This window comes from Branchiostoma floridae, chromosome 17, assembly GCF_000003815.2.
Source record: "Branchiostoma floridae strain S238N-H82 chromosome 17, Bfl_VNyyK, whole genome shotgun sequence".
In the NCBI taxonomy this organism is placed as follows: Eukaryota; Metazoa; Chordata; class Leptocardii; order Amphioxiformes; family Branchiostomatidae; genus Branchiostoma; species Branchiostoma floridae.
The window spans coordinates 18,028,842-18,048,124 of record NC_049995.1 but is presented as its reverse complement, the minus strand read 5'-3'; the positions used below and the strand labels follow the sequence as shown (position 1 = coordinate 18,048,124).

At 40.4% G+C, this 19,283-nt stretch overlaps 1 protein-coding gene across 1 annotated transcript in view; it reads left to right on the top strand.

The window, feature by feature from the left end:
- Positions 1 to 2,991, top strand: part of LOC118404439 — an 8,202-nt gene extending 5,211 nt beyond the window's left edge. The window contains exons 6-9 of the mRNA XM_035803514.1: positions 1,804 to 1,931; positions 2,402 to 2,551; positions 2,828 to 2,881; positions 2,944 to 2,991. Coding sequence (XP_035659407.1) covers positions 1,804 to 1,931; positions 2,402 to 2,551; positions 2,828 to 2,881; positions 2,944 to 2,991 — 380 coding nt within the window. The remainder of the gene's footprint in view (positions 1 to 1,803; positions 1,932 to 2,401; positions 2,552 to 2,827; positions 2,882 to 2,943) is intronic.
- The last annotated feature ends 16,292 nt before the right edge of the window (positions 2,992 to 19,283 follow it).

The window sequence follows — 19,283 nt, the reverse complement described above, 5'->3', positions numbered from 1 at the left end:
CCCGTCACATTATATATATATATGATCTTCGGACGTACTTCGCGATCGCTGGAAGGTCGGCCAATTCTTAGATCTTTAGAGGGTCTTGCGTGTTTGTCGCCCCAAAACTGTCCCTGTCACATGTAAGCGAGGCTCGTGCGATCGCCAGTGAATACATCTATGATAATGAACCCCCTCATGACCTCTTGCACGCGGACAAGGTAACAAAACATTTCTCACAAAAAGGCAAGAGACCAATAAATTTCGCTGTTGTTGGAATCTTGTTAACCAATGAATGGAATGTGCGAGCGTAATAGAAATGACACAAGAAAGGAAAGTGTGCCACAAAGCCAGCCCACATACTACCACAGGGGCCACAATGTCAGAATTACCCTCACATTTAAAGAAATTCAATATTTGCAACAAAAAAAACGTAAGACGGGCGTTCGCATCCGATTTGCACGATCTACACGCGACTTAGTAACGAGAGATCACCTGCGACCTGTCGCTTATGTTAAGAACATGTTTCCTTAAGTTATTGTGGGAATTACTTGTCTAGACCATTTTAACCAATAAAATCAGCCAAATGACCAGTCACAGCAAGGACACAGGAATGCCAAAATGGCCAAGTATTGGTTGGGTTAAGACAGACAATGCCAACATGACACCGCACTCAAGCTACGAGGGGTGATCAGTAAGTCCTCGGCCTCATCCAGAAATAACGGACACAACTCGGATTTTGAGGCAAAACTTCATAGTATGAAGCCTTTTATCAATATCCTCCAAATTACAAATCATTGGAGTCATTACTTTCCCGGCATTCATTTTTCTAAATTAGAAGGTAAGTGACGAGAAGAAGAAGAGTGAAGTGTGATCAAACAATATGACCCGTACACTTCAGGTCGCAGCTCAATTGTCCACTTTTTTTCGTTATCCCTTACCTAACGTTACTGGGTGTCGCCTACAAGGTACTGATCACAATAATTTGAATTTTGGTACACATTTATATAAGACTTTATACGTGTACGTGGGATTATCAATAAGTCCTCGGTTTTACCGAGAAATAATTAGCACAGCTCAGATGTCGAAGCATAGATATCAAGTATAAAGTCTTATGAAGATATGTACCAAAATTCAAATTATTGTGATCATTACTCTGCGGGCGACAACCAGTAATGTTAGGGAAGGGAGAAAGACAAAAACGTGGACAATTGACCTGACCTGACTGTGCGGGTCAAATTGCGCTCCTGGAAGTCAGACACCCAATTTTGTTTGCTTTAAATAGGAAGAGAATCATTATCAAACATTTTGACAATGTCTTTTGTTAATTTACGGCATGGGGAACTCGACCCACACATGTCTGATCACAATTCACACCACTTTTTTCTCACCACTTACCTTCTGATTTGGAAAAAACGAATGCCTGTAAAATAATTACTGCAATGATTTGAAATTTGGTGGGTAGTGATAAAAGGCTTCATACTATGATGTTGTGCCTGAAAATTTTAGTTGTGCGTATTATTTCTGGGTGAGGCCGAAAACTTATTGATCACCCCTCGTACAAAAGTATTCTTACAGTGTCTCATACGAAGGATGGGCAGAGAATAAATGCCCTCCCGTGGTCCTTTGAGGCCGTATGTGTCATTTTCATGCAGTATTGTAGCGTAAGAGCGGTGATTAGGCTTCAGTGAGAGTGGTGAATGTTGAGGGGTAAAATGTAGTTTTAACAGAGCTTTTATGAAAAGCTAATATTTTGATTGGAGTTCAAAGTATGGTCTATAGCATCCGTTCGTCTTTTTTCACTACGACACCTGTCTTTTTCAGTATGCGCCATTGACATCGTTCTCGCCCTGGACCTTTCTTCGAGCATCCCACAGGACCAGTTTGAACTCGCCCGGGACTTCATGGTGGCTTTTGTCGACTGTGAGGTTTTTCAAGAAAAGGATATCAGGGTGAGTCTCTGACTTCTGATGGGTAGAGCTGATACATGGTTTAAATCCCTGGGAATCTATCTTTCCTGATAGCACTAACCGTACAACTTCTTTTCTCAAGAGACCATGAGACCAATGGGGAGCGTTCTAGGCAGTTATGATTTCTTTCATTGCCATTGTTGAGCTGGCTTTTGTCGAATGTGCTGCTTTGCAGGGAAAGAATATCCGAGTGAGTGTTTCATTTGTGCTGAATGGATCTGATGCTTTTAATCCCTGGGAATCTATCATTCCTGATAGCAAGCATTGACCGTAGAACTTGTTATCCATCTGTATCATTTCTCGAGCGCCCAGGAGACATATGGGAAGCGTTCTATGCATTTATGGTATCTTGCATTGACATTTTTAAATTGGAAAATCCCAAAGGGTCAGTTTAAGGATGTGTGGAAATAACATCAGCATTTTTCGTGTTCCTCTCGCCAATTGTTACACAGATTGCAGTCCTCAACTACACCTGCGAAGCGGACACATACTTCGACCTGGCACCAATCGCCTACGGGATGTCGTACGAAATCGGCCAACTCATGAGGGGCGACGGAGGCATAACCCGAACTGGCCACGCCATTAACCACATGCGCCTCACGGTACGACCACTGTTGGCTTTTCGACTGCGCGTTACGCTAACATGGTGCAAAAGCTAAAGGCTGCACCTGTGCTGCATGCATGGTGCAGAAACTACTGTTGCATTTGCTGGGTTAAACACAGTTCTATTTGGTACATAAACACAGTACTATTAAGCTATTAACTGGGTTAAACACAGTACTATTAAGCTATAGCTCCACTTTCTTGGTTAAGTATATATATACAAATGTACCTGACTTTTCCATGTCTGATTTTTTTTGTTGATTTCAATTGTCCAGTCCAAATTCGGAGCGGAATCCCATCACGCAGCCGTCATCCTGACAGACGGACAGGTAAGTTATTGTTTCCCAGTGAGTTGTCACACCTGCTCAGTCTCATGTTAACCTTTTCCCAGACAATGATCTGTTACACAGTCTTATTGTCCGGTTTACCGTTTCCCTAGTCCGAGGATGACCAACAAACCGCAGCTGCAGATGCGCGGGCCGCGGGGATCGGGCTGTACGCCGTGGAGTTCGGGAAGTATGTGAATATGTATGCGCTGGAGGCCATGACCACCTCCGGATCCCGAGTGTTCACCACCAGCCAGGCCTGCGACGCGGCGCAGAAAATCGTGGACGATCAGTGCGGTAAGTAGCTCTCGCATGTTACAAACCTACAAACAACATCAGTCGATTTGAACAGGTGACATCCTGTGGCGTAATTCAGTGTATTTAGCCAAGAATTAAGAGCTCCTGCGTCCCTGAAAAAAGGACTACTTTCGCTACTATTTTCTTATCAAGGATGTCTCGAAACAAAACGGGAATAAGCAACATGACGAAGTTACTGACATGCCAATTCTATTGATAGCTTTTGTCAACAATGCTTTTCAGGCAGTATAAGTGATGATAATTTGTTTAGTTTACCCCGTTCAGCGGGTTAGAAGGTTGATGATGAAGTTCATCCGTGTTGTATTTTCTTTAGCTTAAGTGTTTGAAAAAAATTAGAAGCGACAGTAGGGGCACCACATTCCTATTTGCGATGACTTGATTGGTTGATTCGGTAAACCAACAGCGCAAAGCAGCGTAATACTGGCAGAAAGACTAACAACAAACCGCCGACTTACAGATGTGTTCTTTTAGTCCCTCCTATTTAGGATGAAAAACAAAGCAGACATCCGAACCGTGTGACCTGACCTGACCTGACCTTACCTGACCGTTGATGTGGACTGCCACCGTCAAACGGACATCCCGTAATCTCCAAGCAGATGGGCAACAAATCCAAACATTCTCCGACTGCCAAATTTCACTACCCTTTCTTTTAACATCTGCTTGGGGATTTGTCATCTAAAAATCACCACCTAATTGACTCAAAAGGGGGAGGGGGCCTCCCAGCCAAAAGGACGTCCTTAATTGACCAATTCAAAAATATCCACTGAAATACACCAGCGATGGAGTCGATTCTGCAGATTGAAAAACAGTTTTTTTAAACTTACTAAAAAGTATTTACATGGCCCAAAAGAGAAGACTGAAAAAATTGACTTCATCAGTTATGGAAAATAACGTAATCAAAATGCAGTCATTTCTGAGAAAAGACATCAGGACATTTACTGACTCTCATATTGCAAACACACACTGCCTGAAAAGCCTCATTTCCAGGATGGAAACTGACTTACACAGTCCTGGAAATTAAACATGTCCTTCAAAATCCGGAGGTTTCATGCCTGCAAACGAGACGTGTACAGTCCTTTACATGTCCTAGAATCTCGCGGAAACGAACCATTTCTGTGTGCAGGACGCGTAAAGGGCTTGAAATACCCTTACAGATTGCCTTGAAACAACCTTACACAACAGGACACGAGTCGTGTGTTGCATTGTTTGTTGGCGGAATATGCATACATTAGCGGCCAATTACCACCTAATTATCTTTCCCCGGTCTGCCTCACCCAGTGCATCCCTTTTGTCATGGAAAGTGGCGTCGAGAGATTTGACGCCCTTCCCCCCCCCCCCCCCTTCTGGATTTTGCCCCCCTCCCCATTTATTCGGCAGTTTCTTACTCGCATTTCTTATTCTGTAATAGCACCATATATTTATTCATATTGAAAGAAGACAATTTTTATTAGTGTTTGTGCGTGTGTATGATAGGTTGAAGTCGCGAGTGCCTTTTGTATGTCATAGAATGCCGGCTGGTCTTTTGTTGTCTTCTAGTCTTCGTAGGCTACTAGTATGCACTTCTTGACGGCATTATTAGTTGCAGCTGACGTCCTGTCGTCCTGTTCCGCGATCTTGAGTAGAAACTCCTTGCTGATGTAAAATAATGACCAATGTTCCTCGGTACCATCAGATAACGCACCCTGGTATATAGACACACTTGGACAGCAAGAACGCACATCCACACGCAAAGACGCGGAATTCACAATACCAACTCAACTGAAGAATTTGAAAATTGTGACTGGCACGTTGATTGGCCGAAGGTTTGACCCTGTAATTGTGCGAGGAGAAATTCTATTGGCTTTTTCTGAAGAATTTGCATGGGCACAGACACAAAGAGCTGTGAACTACCGCTAGTACCAGCCATGATGTCTATTGTTACAATCAGGTCAAGGAGGTTGTTTGAGCTGCCTAATTACCCGTATTTCACTTCACAGTAAAACAATACCTGCCTAGAAAGATGTGAAACATGCCGCTGTGATTATCAACAGCTTGAAACATCGGTAGAAATTTAACGTTCAACGTTGTCATTTAGTTTGTACAATCAAGAACATAACCCTGGACAAAAATTTAGTACATCGAGTCAAGGAGGTTATATCTTAACATAGATCATTTCACTCAGTTTGTGCGTCGACAGTAGCCAAAGTTAGAGACAGTAACCAAGAAAATGGACTGTATTTTGTCCCGTGTTCGCTCTATTCTTTTGACAAAAAGCTGCCCATAAATCAGATCGCAGTCCTATGTTTTCCCTATGTCCAACGTCGTTTCAGTTCAACTTCCTCGCTATGACGCGACAGGCACTCTATAAAAACATCGTACATCACTAGTTTACGAATTTCCAAATTAAACTTCTTTGGTTAGTTTATTTTCCTAGCTCTTCATACAAAGGGGGCAGATCACGTAACTGATTATCGCGATACACGCAGAAGTCTATTGCAGCAGTTCAGATTTATGTATGTTGAAACAGAATCTCAGTGTGATTGCAAAATGATTAAAGAAGAAATAAGAATGATTCAATGAACGCTGGGTGTTTGTGGCCTTTGTCTGTGCTAGACAATGCAATACACATCCGGCTAACGAACTGCTGTTTATGTAATGAAAATGACGAGTTTGTTTAAGCAAGGAAGTTGAAACCTCCTTGGTTTAAGACATACTTTCCTATTTATAAGCCAAGATCTATCCCTAGCATTTATTTCTTTCCGACATGTAGAAATGAATATGAATGGCCCGTTCAATACGCGCTGACCGTAGGATTTCCAAATAAGTTGGAAATATCGGGCCAAACAAATCACAGCTTCATTAATTATGATTGTTTTTTTTAGTATTTTGTAGACCTTTCTTTCTGACCTTGATTGTATTCCTAAAAATGTGGATGTCGTTTCTTTTTATAGTTGTATTTTGTTCCACTTTGTTCTGTCAGACGATGTCACGGGTAGACATACCAACCATTCAATACCCCCAGACACTCCCCCTTATTTTGTGTTTAAAATGTAAACCTTATTGCTTATTAATTGTCCAAGCATAGCCTAGGCTGGGTTGCAGGGGTAGTAGTTGCCGTAAACAGTAAACCCGCGACCCAAGCTTGACTTTGAGAATAGGCGCCGCCAAGCCTTTGTCTGCCTATTTCCCCTACACGTCTGGTGGAAGGGTCCTAGAAATTCCTGTACAAGCGCGAGTCCAGGTATGTAAGAAAAAAACAAGGACATTACACGCCGAACCAGGAAAGTCATGTACACAGCCAGGACACAGAACATTTCACAGGTGTGTAAGTCCCTTGAAACACCTGGAAATTATTGATTTCGTGCAGTGACAATCATGAAAAAAATCAAGAAAAAAACCCTGAGAAAACTTCAAATTTCAAACGAAAAGTAAAACCCAAAGCTGGCGCTGCTCTTGAATATAAAACCGGAAACCGGCCCCAAATTAAAAGTGCCAGTCCATCTTCTATACAGCGTTTTTGCCCGCAAAAGTTATGATTAAAAGGGGATGTTGTTTCCCCATGCTTTTTTGCGTAAATGTTAATAACTAGGATAATCCTGATCTATAGACGAAGGTTTGACGGTCAAGAATACTTCAAGTAAAGTGACGATCCAAAATACAATAAACAGTTCGTGTGCAAGTCCAAAACGTTCTTCCCGGCCTTTCAATCATCAAGAGTTGCTCTGGTGAAGCTGTAGATGGTTTGAGGCCAAAGAAGAAAATGAATTTCTCACGAAACAAATTTTGTTTCAAAACTGTAAGTTTAAAACTTGAGTTATTCTTTGCCTCTTATCGGCACGGAGATCAGGCATTTTCTTTCAATTTTTTTTTAAGAGCTGTTACCATTTCGGAACCTTTGGACATCGGCTGTCTAATGTCCACATTAACATTCGGTACTTTGGGGGAAAAGCCAAAAAGAGCAGGCTTAAAATATTATGAGTTTATCTAGCATAAGAAAACCGAATGTAATTCGAGTGTAAGACATACAATGACTATGACATTGCTGCTGACACCAATGCACTTACTCACTCACTCACTCACTCATTCACTCACTCACTCACTCACTCACTCACTCACTCACCCACTCACTCACTCACTCACTCACCCACTCACTCAATCACTAACTCAGTCAATCAATCAATCAATTAATCACTCACTCACTCACTCTATCATTCTCTCGCACACGAGACACCCATACAGCAAATATGGAATAAAACAAACGACTAACACTGTCTGAGACCCCAAAAGTCCTTGTTTTAAAAAGTTGAAAGAAAAAAAGTGAAACTGGCACCAATGAAAAGTGCCTGTCTATCAGCTCATTTATGTTACTTATTTTGCCCGCTACAGTAGCGAACTACAGGGGATGTTATTTCCTTAAGCTTTCTAGCTTAAATATCTTAAAAAATCCTCACCTATACTCAAGTAACCTGAAAGTCAAGAATACTTCAAGTAAAGATTAAAAATAATGATCAAAATTCGTCCGCAAATTCTAAATGTTTCTTTAGCATTCAACCAGTAACACTCGGTCTCATCAAACTCAAGGCGGTATAAGAAATAAAAAAAGGTACTGGAAAATAATATCCATGAAACCAACTTTTAGTTTCTCACAAATCAAAATCTAAAAACTTGAAATATTATTTGCCTCTGGATTTCATTGCTGATGTTGCATCACCTTCTTCGACCTGGGAAGACATCACAGTAGCGAAATAACCACACATAACACTGATGTAACCACACATAACACTGCTGTAACAACGGTCTGTGGCTGGAGCTGAAGTCAGGAAAACATCTCGAATGTGGAAAAGATAAGAACAGGCTGTCAATCTTCAGAGAGTGTCAAAAGATCGGTATTTACCTAAGAGGAGAATCCCATCCACCCGTTAATGTAGACGCTATGGGATTGTGCATCAGCGTAGTACCCCTCATATTATTAATTCTTAGAACAGGTTTTCCCTTTCTTTACCTTTTTTGCTGCTTTTCAGGAGCAAATTAGGGAGAAAACTCCATCCCTACCCAAGAACTACATAACTTCACTTGCCATATAAAACAGCAAGCCAAAGATGGATCAGAATTCTTCCATTGAAATTATTCAAACACAATAGAAAATTCTGCAGGTAAAGCTTCAATATACAACATCTCTTATTGAGATATCGTATTCTTTTCATACTCTATTTTCATTCTTCCAAAAAGGCCACAAATTAAAACAAACAGAAGGTTATTCCGAAGAAACCCTCAAAGGCACAACCCCTCGTTCTACATTGACTGGTGTATCCAAAAGTAGAACCACACTTTTAATCATAAAATTACAAGTAAAAACTAGACCAGTAGTGATGAATGCCAGGTACATGTAACCAAGAAATATAAAAATAAACGTTTAAACCCAAACATTGTCAAGTTTTGTTTTCTACATTCAATCCTTACATATCAGCTTAAGTAGCAATGGGCCTTCTAGGTCTTTGCTAAAATGTCCACATTATAACTTTAACTGTCGCGTCGGTAAGTCTTGAATTCGGGTTAAGAAACTGCGTAGTGGTATCCGTGACGATTTGATAATGCTGGAATAGTGGCACAGCTGACCTCGCAAAGTAAAGAGCAAAAGGACAATAATAAGATAAAAATAACATTTTAAATCTCGCCGGTGGCTGAGGTAGCTGGACACTGCTACAGAAACAGCAAGGTAGCATTGTCTAGCATAGTTTTAGGGACGCCAGCACAAGGGAATAGGAGACAGGGAAGGCTGTCCCTCACCTGCATAGATGAGCCTAGAATGGATACAACTTCACTCATCTGTGCCTCCAATACGAACCTTCACTGCAAGAACCCGTTTAGCCACTTCCACGGAAGCAAATCATCCTTTTTTCCTCCACAATCCTCCTACTAGGAGGAAGTTCCACGCTCAGAGCTTTTTTTCCAAGAACAACTTCGCTATGGAATGAGCTTCCACGGACCTGCTTTCCCACGGGATACAATCTTACTGTTTAAGTCAGGGGTTAACACACATCTTTCTTCACTATACAGTATTGTAACCCAAAACGTCTAAGTGGCACAGCTTTTACTTACATCTATGTTCTGGTTCAGCTTTAAAGGAAATACGTGTGCAGTCAGGGCTGCCTAACTAGCCAGTGGCTATCACAAACTAAATGTAGAGCCAGGGCTGCCTAACTAGCCAGTGGCTATCACAAACTAAATGTAGAGCCAGGGCTGCCTAACTAGCCGGTGGCTATCACAAACTAAATGTACAGCCAGGGCTGCCTAACTAGCCGGTGACTATCACAAAGAGTTAGGCATGCTCACAAAGCCCAACAGAAAACATCCAGCTGTTACATGTAACTTCTGTTTCATTGACTGTCACTTAATTAGGAATCTCGATTAGATTGTGTGTTATTATCATCAGCATGACCGACCAGTGTGTGTTACTATCATATTCATAGAAGTCATATATTTAGACATAATTTCATAGCTGTTGCAGCAGCATTGTATGCCACAGACACCTTAGATCCCATACATGATAAAGGCGGCAAAACTGTGTTAACAACAACAACAAACACATTTTACTCTGTATGTGCATGCAGGGTTTGTCTGATTTTATGCATGTATGCTTAGCTTTCTGAATCATATTTGCAACACACTAAAATGTTAAAAAGCGTGAGTTTTATATTAAAACGTTACGCACAAACTGGGTGTTTGTTATTTCTGCGTTTCTTAGGTTTCTGTATATATATATATATATATGTGTGTGTGTGTGTGTGTGTATAAATATGCATGTATCTATCTATACATACATACACACATTTATATAGCATAATTATACACATATTTATATATATTGGCCTGGTGTTAAATTGTTTACAATCAACTGCTGGAACCAAAAGAATTATATAGTATCTGTGTCTTCGTGTCAACTGGGCTTGAAAAAGTGCCACAACAACATCGGGCACGCTCAATTTATTTCCAGGGTCAAAGTTTTGGATTTTTAGATACTTTTAATCATGAAAATGAAAAGACGGATATGAAAGCTGACTGAAGGCTGGGAAGTCTAATCTATGTCAATCCAATCTTCTTCTGCCTCCTGTTCGTTATTGTGTGAAGAAATTGTGTACGGACTTTCTGCTGTTTTCACTCTTTTTTCTTGTTGATGTTCTATGTTGCATTAAAACATCTGTGAAACAAGAAATTACCTTACTCTTTCTCAACATTCTGTGAAACGAGAAATTACCTTACTTTTGCTCAACATTCTCATCTCGATTAGATTATGTGTTACTATTATCAGCATGACCAGCCAGTGTGTGTTATTATCATATTCATAGAAGTCAGATATAGACATCATTTCATAAATGTTGCAGCAGCATTGTAAGTCACAGACACCCTAGATCCCATACATGATAAGCTGGCAAAACTGTGTTGAACAACAACGAGCACACGGTACACTGTATGTGCCTGCAGGGTTTGTCTGATTATATGCCCGCATGCTTACCATTCTTAAATATGTTTGCAAGACACTAAAATGTAAAAAGCGTGAGTTTTACATTAAAACCAGAGCACAAATCGGGCGTCTGTTATTGTTGCGTTTCATAGAATACCGATACTGTGAGTGCGCGCGTGTATATGTGTGCATTAGGGACTGTATGACTATGTTCTTGTGTGTGTTTGTGTGTGCATGTGTTTGTGTATGCATGTGTATGTGTTTGTTTATTTCTGTGTATATCTGTATCTGCTTGTGCGCATGTGTGTGTACTTTTGCGTTTGTCTATGCATGTTTGCTCGTGTATGTGTATGTGTGTGTGTTTCTGAGTGAGTGTATGTGTATGTGTGTGTATGTGTGTGTGTGTGCGTGTATGTTTGTGTATGTGTGTGTGTGTCTGTATGTGTTTGTGTATGTGTGTGTGTGTGTGTGTCTGTATGTGTTTGTGTCTGTGTGTGTCTGTGTGTGTGTGTATGTGTGTGTGTGTGTGTGTGTGTGTGTGTGTGTGTGTGTGTGTATGTTTTAAATAAAACACTATAATCTGTTTTCTTTTTGTTTTCTAATGCATTATCTTGTAAATGGCGCTATCAGAATACGTTATGACATTGAGTGCCTCTCTAGTTTGTCTTTGGTGCTAAATAATGGCACTCACAAGAGCAATCGCTTCTGCCATTACTATGTAAACTGTTCATGCTGTAGGTGCTAAATTACCCTGGGTAGGACTTCGCAACTATGTCCGCTTCTGCTTTTCGTCTGGAGACCTGTTTCAAATCGTTTGGTGCTAGCGAATTACGGAATGGAGTCAGGCTAGAGAGCATTTAACACTAATGGAAATCTTTTTTGGTGATAATGTAAAAATAGCAAGTTCAGGGTGTCATCATCTCCTCCGTGAACATTGCAGGTCATAAGAACTCACTCCACACAGCAGCCCGCTATCTCAAGTGTCCAAAAGTCTAATTTTGAAACGTTCTGACCAGCGCAGTAAATTCCACCGTTCAATTCTGCCGCCATCTTGCTTTTTCATGACGTCATTTTACGGACTGAGCACTTCAAATTAGGGGTCAGCACAGGCCAAAAAGATGGACCAAAACCTAGTTTTTTGGCCGAATAATCTGAACATCGGCAACCTACACTGCCTCACCAATATAAAATGTTACTTACAGTCGAAAATAGGCTAAAATACTGTTTTTGGCCTTCTGCGCCTGCGTCAATTAGGGTCATTGCCCTAGAGCGCTCGTTCAATGACAACAGGCCCTGCCGCAAACGGACGGAGGGCTTTTCGGGTGTTGGAACGCCTGTTCGAACAAGCACGTAAACCCGTTACATAATTCGCTCATGTGTAGGGACCAATCAGCGCTCTCGTCCAAAACTTGGACGATTCCAGGCGTTAGATTGTTCAAGGATCCCAGACGGAACAGCAGAGAAGCGACACTGTATAGTGTATGATAAATGTCAGAGCGAAACGCTACTTTCCGGATGGTACCCAGGCTATCTGCATTCGTCTGTATTCGCCAAAACTACAGAGAAATTCGCCAGGATTCGAGGTAATTTCGTGGGGGTACCGTCACCGGTGCATGATTGGTGAACAGGTGGTGTTTGATTACAGTATGTAGCAAACGGCATGTGGCAGAATCTCATTGGTCGAACTAATCATTGCCAAGCTATCATTGGTTGAACTGCTGGGTGTGATTGACAGTCAGGATCGGTCTGCAGGCGCTGACACACAGGTGTCGAATATGATGAAGATACCATTACTTCCGTCTAAATGGGGGCACTAAATTTATGACTACCTCTTATTATTAATTGATTAGTAAATGTACGTTTTCTCATAAAACACATTTGATGTATGTTGTAATATAAAAATATCAGGAAATGGAAACTAGCTTACTCTGCGTTGTTGTTTGAGCCATTTAACGAAAATTCTTTTCTTGTCATGTAGCCATTTGCCCGTAGAAAAAATGTAACAGTCCGGAGTCTTCGACTTTGTGACAGACAGGCTGTTCCGTCATTTTCGACAAGCAGCATGGTACAGGTTAGTGGTGCTTGTTTTCTTATAGCGCGCTTATGTGAACCCTTGTTTCACAGCAAGCATGAGATAAATAGTATTTTCTGTTGGAAGGCAGATACTTGTCTTAGCAACAAAAATATGCGTGCTGTAATTCGTTAAATAATGGTAATATTTTTAATTCTTTCTGTGATTCAAATTGAGTTGGCCGATAGTAGCGCGGCACTAAAACTTGCCGCGCGACAAAACTTGTTTGTTGACCTGTTGTATGATGATTTTGCTATGTTTTATGCTATGTTAAAATCCATAGAATTCCCAAGACTTGTCCTGTGGAATTGGATGGGTGACCTTATGTGAGGAGTTTTGTGAACGCTTCACGAAATTCCCCACATATTGTGTGACAGTTAACCAGCTTTCATGGAACGATTGTAAAATTCCATGAATCCTTGGGTAGAATATTAGTGGTGGCATTTCACGTGGGTGCTTTGAATTTGTGCTTTTGTATAGTTGTATTGATCTTCAAGCAAATGTACAGGATAACCATGCTTTGTTTGTCTTTAGTGGCCTTTGTTTAGGATTCTGCATCAAAAGATGGGACGAATTCCTTATGCTTGGAGATGATATTTGTGAATGCATTACAATGTTTTTATTGTTTTCATTTGTGCTTATAGTGCGACGATGTGAACCTTAACAGAAAGATTACATCAGAACATATTTTCCTTAGAAAACCAGTTTACTGGCAACGAAAAGGGTCATCTCGTGACGTTCCCTTAGGCTTAGAAGTAAAACGCGCGGTATAGACGTTAATGCTGTACAGTTTTAACTCGATCGTCTTATAAAAGTAATTCGCAATATCCTGGAGACACTCCACATTTGATGACCACATGCAGGTAGGTTGGATTTATTTATCTTACAACACAAAAAAAATCTTCAATGCAACAACGGTGTCGTTCTTTCCACAAACACTCGCACACACGTACACAAACACAGTAAAAGTCTGTTTTGATCATCATTGTATGTATGCTTATACTTTTGCTTATGCATTTATCCTGGGTGCCATTTTATAGTCTGCCGGGCTTCCATATCAAGTAAGGGGGAATTGCTGCGGCAAACTAACTAGGATAGCACCCAGACTATTGCATCATATCTGGTGGTATAAAAATAGTAACATCAATTTATTTAGACCCCCATGTGAATTGACACCGCTAAAATCCATAGAATTCCAACGTCCTGCTCTTAGGAATTGGATGGATTATAACGAGAGTTAGGTATTCATTCAGAATCTATGAACTTCCAATGACATATCTAACGCTTGGGATTGATGGATTCTGATGTAAGAACTTTTGTGAAAACTGCACAAGATTTCTTACATCTCTGACGTTCAGTACTTGTATATCGTACTCTCCATTCTATTTCGTTTTCCCCTCTCCATGCCTTAATGGGGGGTCCTGTTCCGCTTACGTGGTGTTTATGGAAATAGGCCCAACCCATGGTTTTGCTTTCTCTTTGCCCAACTGGGAAAGGATGGGTAATAAGTGCTTAACTTTAAGTAGTAGCCTTTGAATAATGTGATATTATGTTACCGAATAATACGCCAAACACCTAAAAATGCGTAAAAATTATTTCTCAAAACGGATTCCTTAAAATAATTTTATATAAAATCTGGTAGGTTCGTATCAAACCCCAGGGAGGGCTTATGGATGTAACTTCTAGTTTTTCTCCTTTCCCTAGCGCCCCCCCCCCCACCGTGGCTATATCATAACTTCCTACTGTCTATTTTCACACACACACACACACACACACACACAAACACACGCACACAGGCATGCACACGCAAACTAGGTTAGTCATAATCATGTCTTAGTTTTCAATGTTCTAACGTGGTAGAAGTGTGAAGCTTGTGAAATGCGATTTCGCTGCGCCCCCTCCCCAGTTGCAATGGCAGAACTCATGCTGGTTGTGCTTTTCTTCGCACTCATCTTGCAATTTCTTGAATATCAAGTAAGTAAGTAAGTGAATTGAATGTGCTTTTCTTCGCACTCATCTTAACAATTTCTTGAATATCAAGTAAGTAAGTAAGTGAATTGAATGTGCTTTTCTTCGCACTCATCTTAACAATTTCTTGAATATCAAGTAAGTAAGTAAGTGAATTGAATGTGCTTTTCTTCGCACTCATCTTGCAATTTCTTGAATATCAAGTAAGTAAGTGAATTGAATGTGCTTTTCTTCGCACTCATCTTAACAATTTCTTGAATATCAAGTAAGTAAGTAAGTGAATTGAATGTGCTTTTCTTCGCACTCATCTTAACAATTTCTTGCATATCAAGTAAGTAAGTAAGTGAATTGAATGTGCTTTTCTTCGCACTCATCTTGCAATTTCTTGAATATCAAGTAAGTAAGTGAATTGAATGTGCTTTTCTTCGCACTCATCTTAACAATTTCTTGAATATCAAGTAAGTAAGTAAGTGAATTGAATGTGCTTTTCTTCGCACTCATCTTAACAATTTCTTGAATATCAAGTAAGTAAGTGAATTGAATGTGCTTTTCTTCGCACTCATCTTGCAATTTCTTGAATATCAAGGAAGTAAGTAAGTAAGTGAATTAAATAAAGTATCTTACAAAATTCATGCTGTTTGTGCTTTTCTTCGCACTCATCTTGCAATTTCTTGAATATCAAGTAAGTAAGTAAGTAAGTGAATTGAATAAAGTGTCTTAAAGAATTCATGCTGTTTGTGCTTTTCTTCGCACTCATCTCGCAATTTCTTGAATATCAAGTTAGTGAATTGAATAAAGTATCTTTAAAAATTCATGCTGTTTGTGCTTTTCTTCGCACTCATCTTGCAATTTCTTGAATATCAAGTAAGTAAGTAAGTGAATTGAATAAAGTATCTTACAAAATTCATGCTGTTTGTGCTTTTCTTCGCACTCACCATGCAATTTCTTGAATATCAAGTAAGTAAGTAAGTGAATTGAATAAAATATCTTACAAAATTCATGCTGTTTGTGCTTTTCTTCGCACTCATCTTGCAATTTCTTGAATATCAAGTAAGTAAGTGAATTGAATAAAGTATCTTACAAAATTCATGCTGTTTGTGCTTTTCTTCGCACTCACCATGCAATTTCTTGAATATCAAGTAAGTAAGTGAATTGAATAAAGTATCTTACAAAATTCATGCTGTTTGTGCTTTTCTTCGCACTCATCTTGCAATTTCTTGAATATACTTAGATCTAAGATTATCGATTGTTCCTTGTTGCTTGCTTGCTGTTGCTGTTCTGTTTGTTGTTTTGTTTCCGATGCAGAGGAAAAGGCTCCAGGTGACCTGAAACACTTCTGGAAGCGGTCCGTCTTTTCCATCGGTGCACCCAGTATATTATATAATAATCTTTATTGCAAGTTCATGCCCGAGGGCTAATTGCAAACAAAGTAAAGTAGTAGTGGTATACATAAACATGCTTAACAAAGAAGGGAAATGATATTCATAGATACATGAAAAGGAATACCGTCTAAACTAAATCTACTTCTACCTAAGCTAATTTGATGGGTTTGACTTAAATAGCTTAGGTAGAAGTAGATTTAGTTTAGACGTATATTAATATGTAAGAGGAAATATCAAGCAAGTAAAGTTTATATGGCTGTTACCTCGCATTCCTTGTAATTTTCTTGTGTCTTTGGCATTCTTGTATGTCTCCAAGATGCAGGTACAGCTGTGTTCTACTACAGGGTAAAGGTTGGTTTGTGTTTATTTTGTTATATAGTCTTACTTGCATTCTCCTTTTTCATCTTATTTGCACTGTTAGAGTAAAACCATGTTTATTATTTGTAGGTGCTTGTCCCTTTTTTGTTGTTGTTGTTGTTGTTGCTACAGTCCAGATGAGGAAACCAACATCACCTTTTGACGGCCAAGGTTACCAATGAGCACCACCGTGTCCACAGGAATTAAAACATTGTCCTAATCTACATGTATATGTTGTGCATTCAATGTTTTTGTAAAGCATCTAGTGTATTTTTTTCTGACAAGGACGGTAACAGACGGACTAGGACTGACACTCAACTTTTACTTTGGTCTCAGGCACTGTTTAGCCATGGGCAATATCATTGGCACTCTCGTTTTGGCAATCAAACGCTCATCCTGACAATACTGCTGATGGCACCAATATGTTACTTGTCTTTTATTTATGCTAGTATAGACTTAACTGAATTCACTAAAATACAATTCGGTTTCAAAAGGCCGTGAACATCTAAGGCAGAAGTGGGCTTAATAAGATGTAGGTGGTCTAGATGTATAATCAATAAACTAACACCGTAGAGAAACTGTAAACACTTAGAGTAGGTCATAATAGATAGTCAGGGGGAGAAAACTTAAAAACAAAAACGCTTAGAAAGATCAGATAGAGTACAACTAAACACAGTTGCCTTCTTCACTCCTAGCTGTTCACTTTAAATGAAAACTGAGAAAAAACTCTTCAAACCTTGCTGCTTTGTTCTGGTTATGCCAAGGCTGTCAGTGGTTGTTGTCAGGATGACGTCACAAATCACCTCGGCAACGGAGGCGACACCTTGACGCGGTGCCGGGGCTTCTACCAAGTTCGCCTCCAGAAAATTCCTCTTTCTGCATTGAGTTCTGTAACCTGAACAAGGTCGAAGATGAATCCCACTTTTTATTAGATTGTAGTTTATATAGTAACGATAGAAATATTTATTCTTTTTAGCCATATTATAGAAAAGTTGTCTCACTTTGAATCTTTGCCTAGTGTTGAAACATTCATTTCTCTTGTGCGTTTTGATCAAACTGCATTATATAAACACATCTCAAGCTACATTTGTAACATTACTAAGAAACGAGAAGAAGCCGAACAAATGTATTGAAATAGTTTTAGAACTCATGTTTTAGATTAGAAATCATGTGTACTGTATTACGAGCTTTTGTATCTATACGCCTGTACTTAGCCCGATAGGGCATCATGGAATGTGCAATAAAAGCTATAACATGTTATTAAACTACTTCGTACCCCCTCTCCAAGATGCAAACACAGTAACACACCACACACTGCAAGAGGCAATGCATCTATTTTCTGTTCTCATTAATCAACAGTCACCTGTGCACTACATCTCGAACACACGACGTGTTAATGCAGAAAGTGAATTATATGTGTATATATGTGTATGTATATGTGTGTGTGTATGTGTGTGTATTTGCATATGTGTGTGTGTGTGCAAGTGTGCAAGGTTTGTGTATGCGTGTATGGAGTGTAAATCAGTGGGGCCATACTGACCTTATCAGTGTACAACCGGACAACACTGCGCCATCATAACCATATTATACAGTAGAGGAGTCCTTTTGACGACAACACACCCTCTCAGTCACCCCATGGTAATCTTTATTGCTGTTTTCCTTAGCAGCGAACAAACAGTCGCGTGGATCGAGTCTTGTTTATCTTATCTTCTAACAAACAACCCCGCTCCTGACGTGATACGGCTGTGTGCTTTTGGCGAGAAACAATATCTGGCGTGTTGGCGGAATAAACAGGGCTTAAATGTCAGAAGGGTATCAGACAATCGACTCCCGGTTTTTAATATCGGCAAGTGAGGAGATTATCAGGCGATAATGACCAGAAGCAATAGCGCCCTCTTGAGGAAGGTCCTGGCAACGCAGCAAAACAAACTCAGTAGCGGCCATAAAGTGAGATAAGCAAGCAGCCATGGACAATTAAATCCGGGTTTAATAACAGTAAGTGAGTATATTATCAGGTAATAATGACCAGAAGCAATAGCGCCCTCTTGAGGAACGTCCTGGCAACGCAGCAAAACAAACTCAGTAGCGGCCATAAAGTGAGATAAGCAAGCAGCCATGGACAATTAAATCCGGGTTTAATAACAGTAAGTGAGTATATTATCAGGTAATAATGACCAGAAGCAATAGCGCCCTCTTGAGGAACGTCCTGGCAACGCAGCAAAACAAACTCAGTAGCGGCCATAAAGTGAGATAAGCAAGCAGCCATGGACAATTAAATCCGGGTTTAATAACAGTAAGTGAGTATATCATCAGGTAATAATGACCAGAAGCAATAGCGCCCTCTTGAGGAACGTCCTGGCAACGCAGCAAAATAAATTCAGTAGCAGCCATAAAGTGAGATAAGGTCCCGGCAGCCGGAATGGTGGGAAAACGGGGAAGGTAGACTTTTTAGAACTTTTAAGCCAAGGCCAGCAAACTCTCGAGCTCCATGCATGCGAAATCCATGGAGTGCTCGGGGAAACCTGCCTTGGCTGCCGAACAGATTCTCCGCTGGTCCTGGCTAGAAGTTTGGTTTCCAGGGTAAGGGGGCTGATGGCTATTCAGGCAAAGGGCTAGGTCTGCATCTTCGTCGTGAGCCAACATTATCCGTACCAAAGATGGTATCTCACAGGATTGGGCAAAATTGCGCCAGACATTCTTGTGCAATAGGTCCACAGCTCAGATCCCGTAAAAACTCACCGACGTGCGCTACAGCACTGGGCGGGCGGGCTACACTCCCTGTACCGTAGAGACGTCAGCGAGCTCACGGTGGTGTGGTTACCAGGTTGGCTGGCCTTGATTAGCCTGAGTATCATCCTCCGTAGTAAC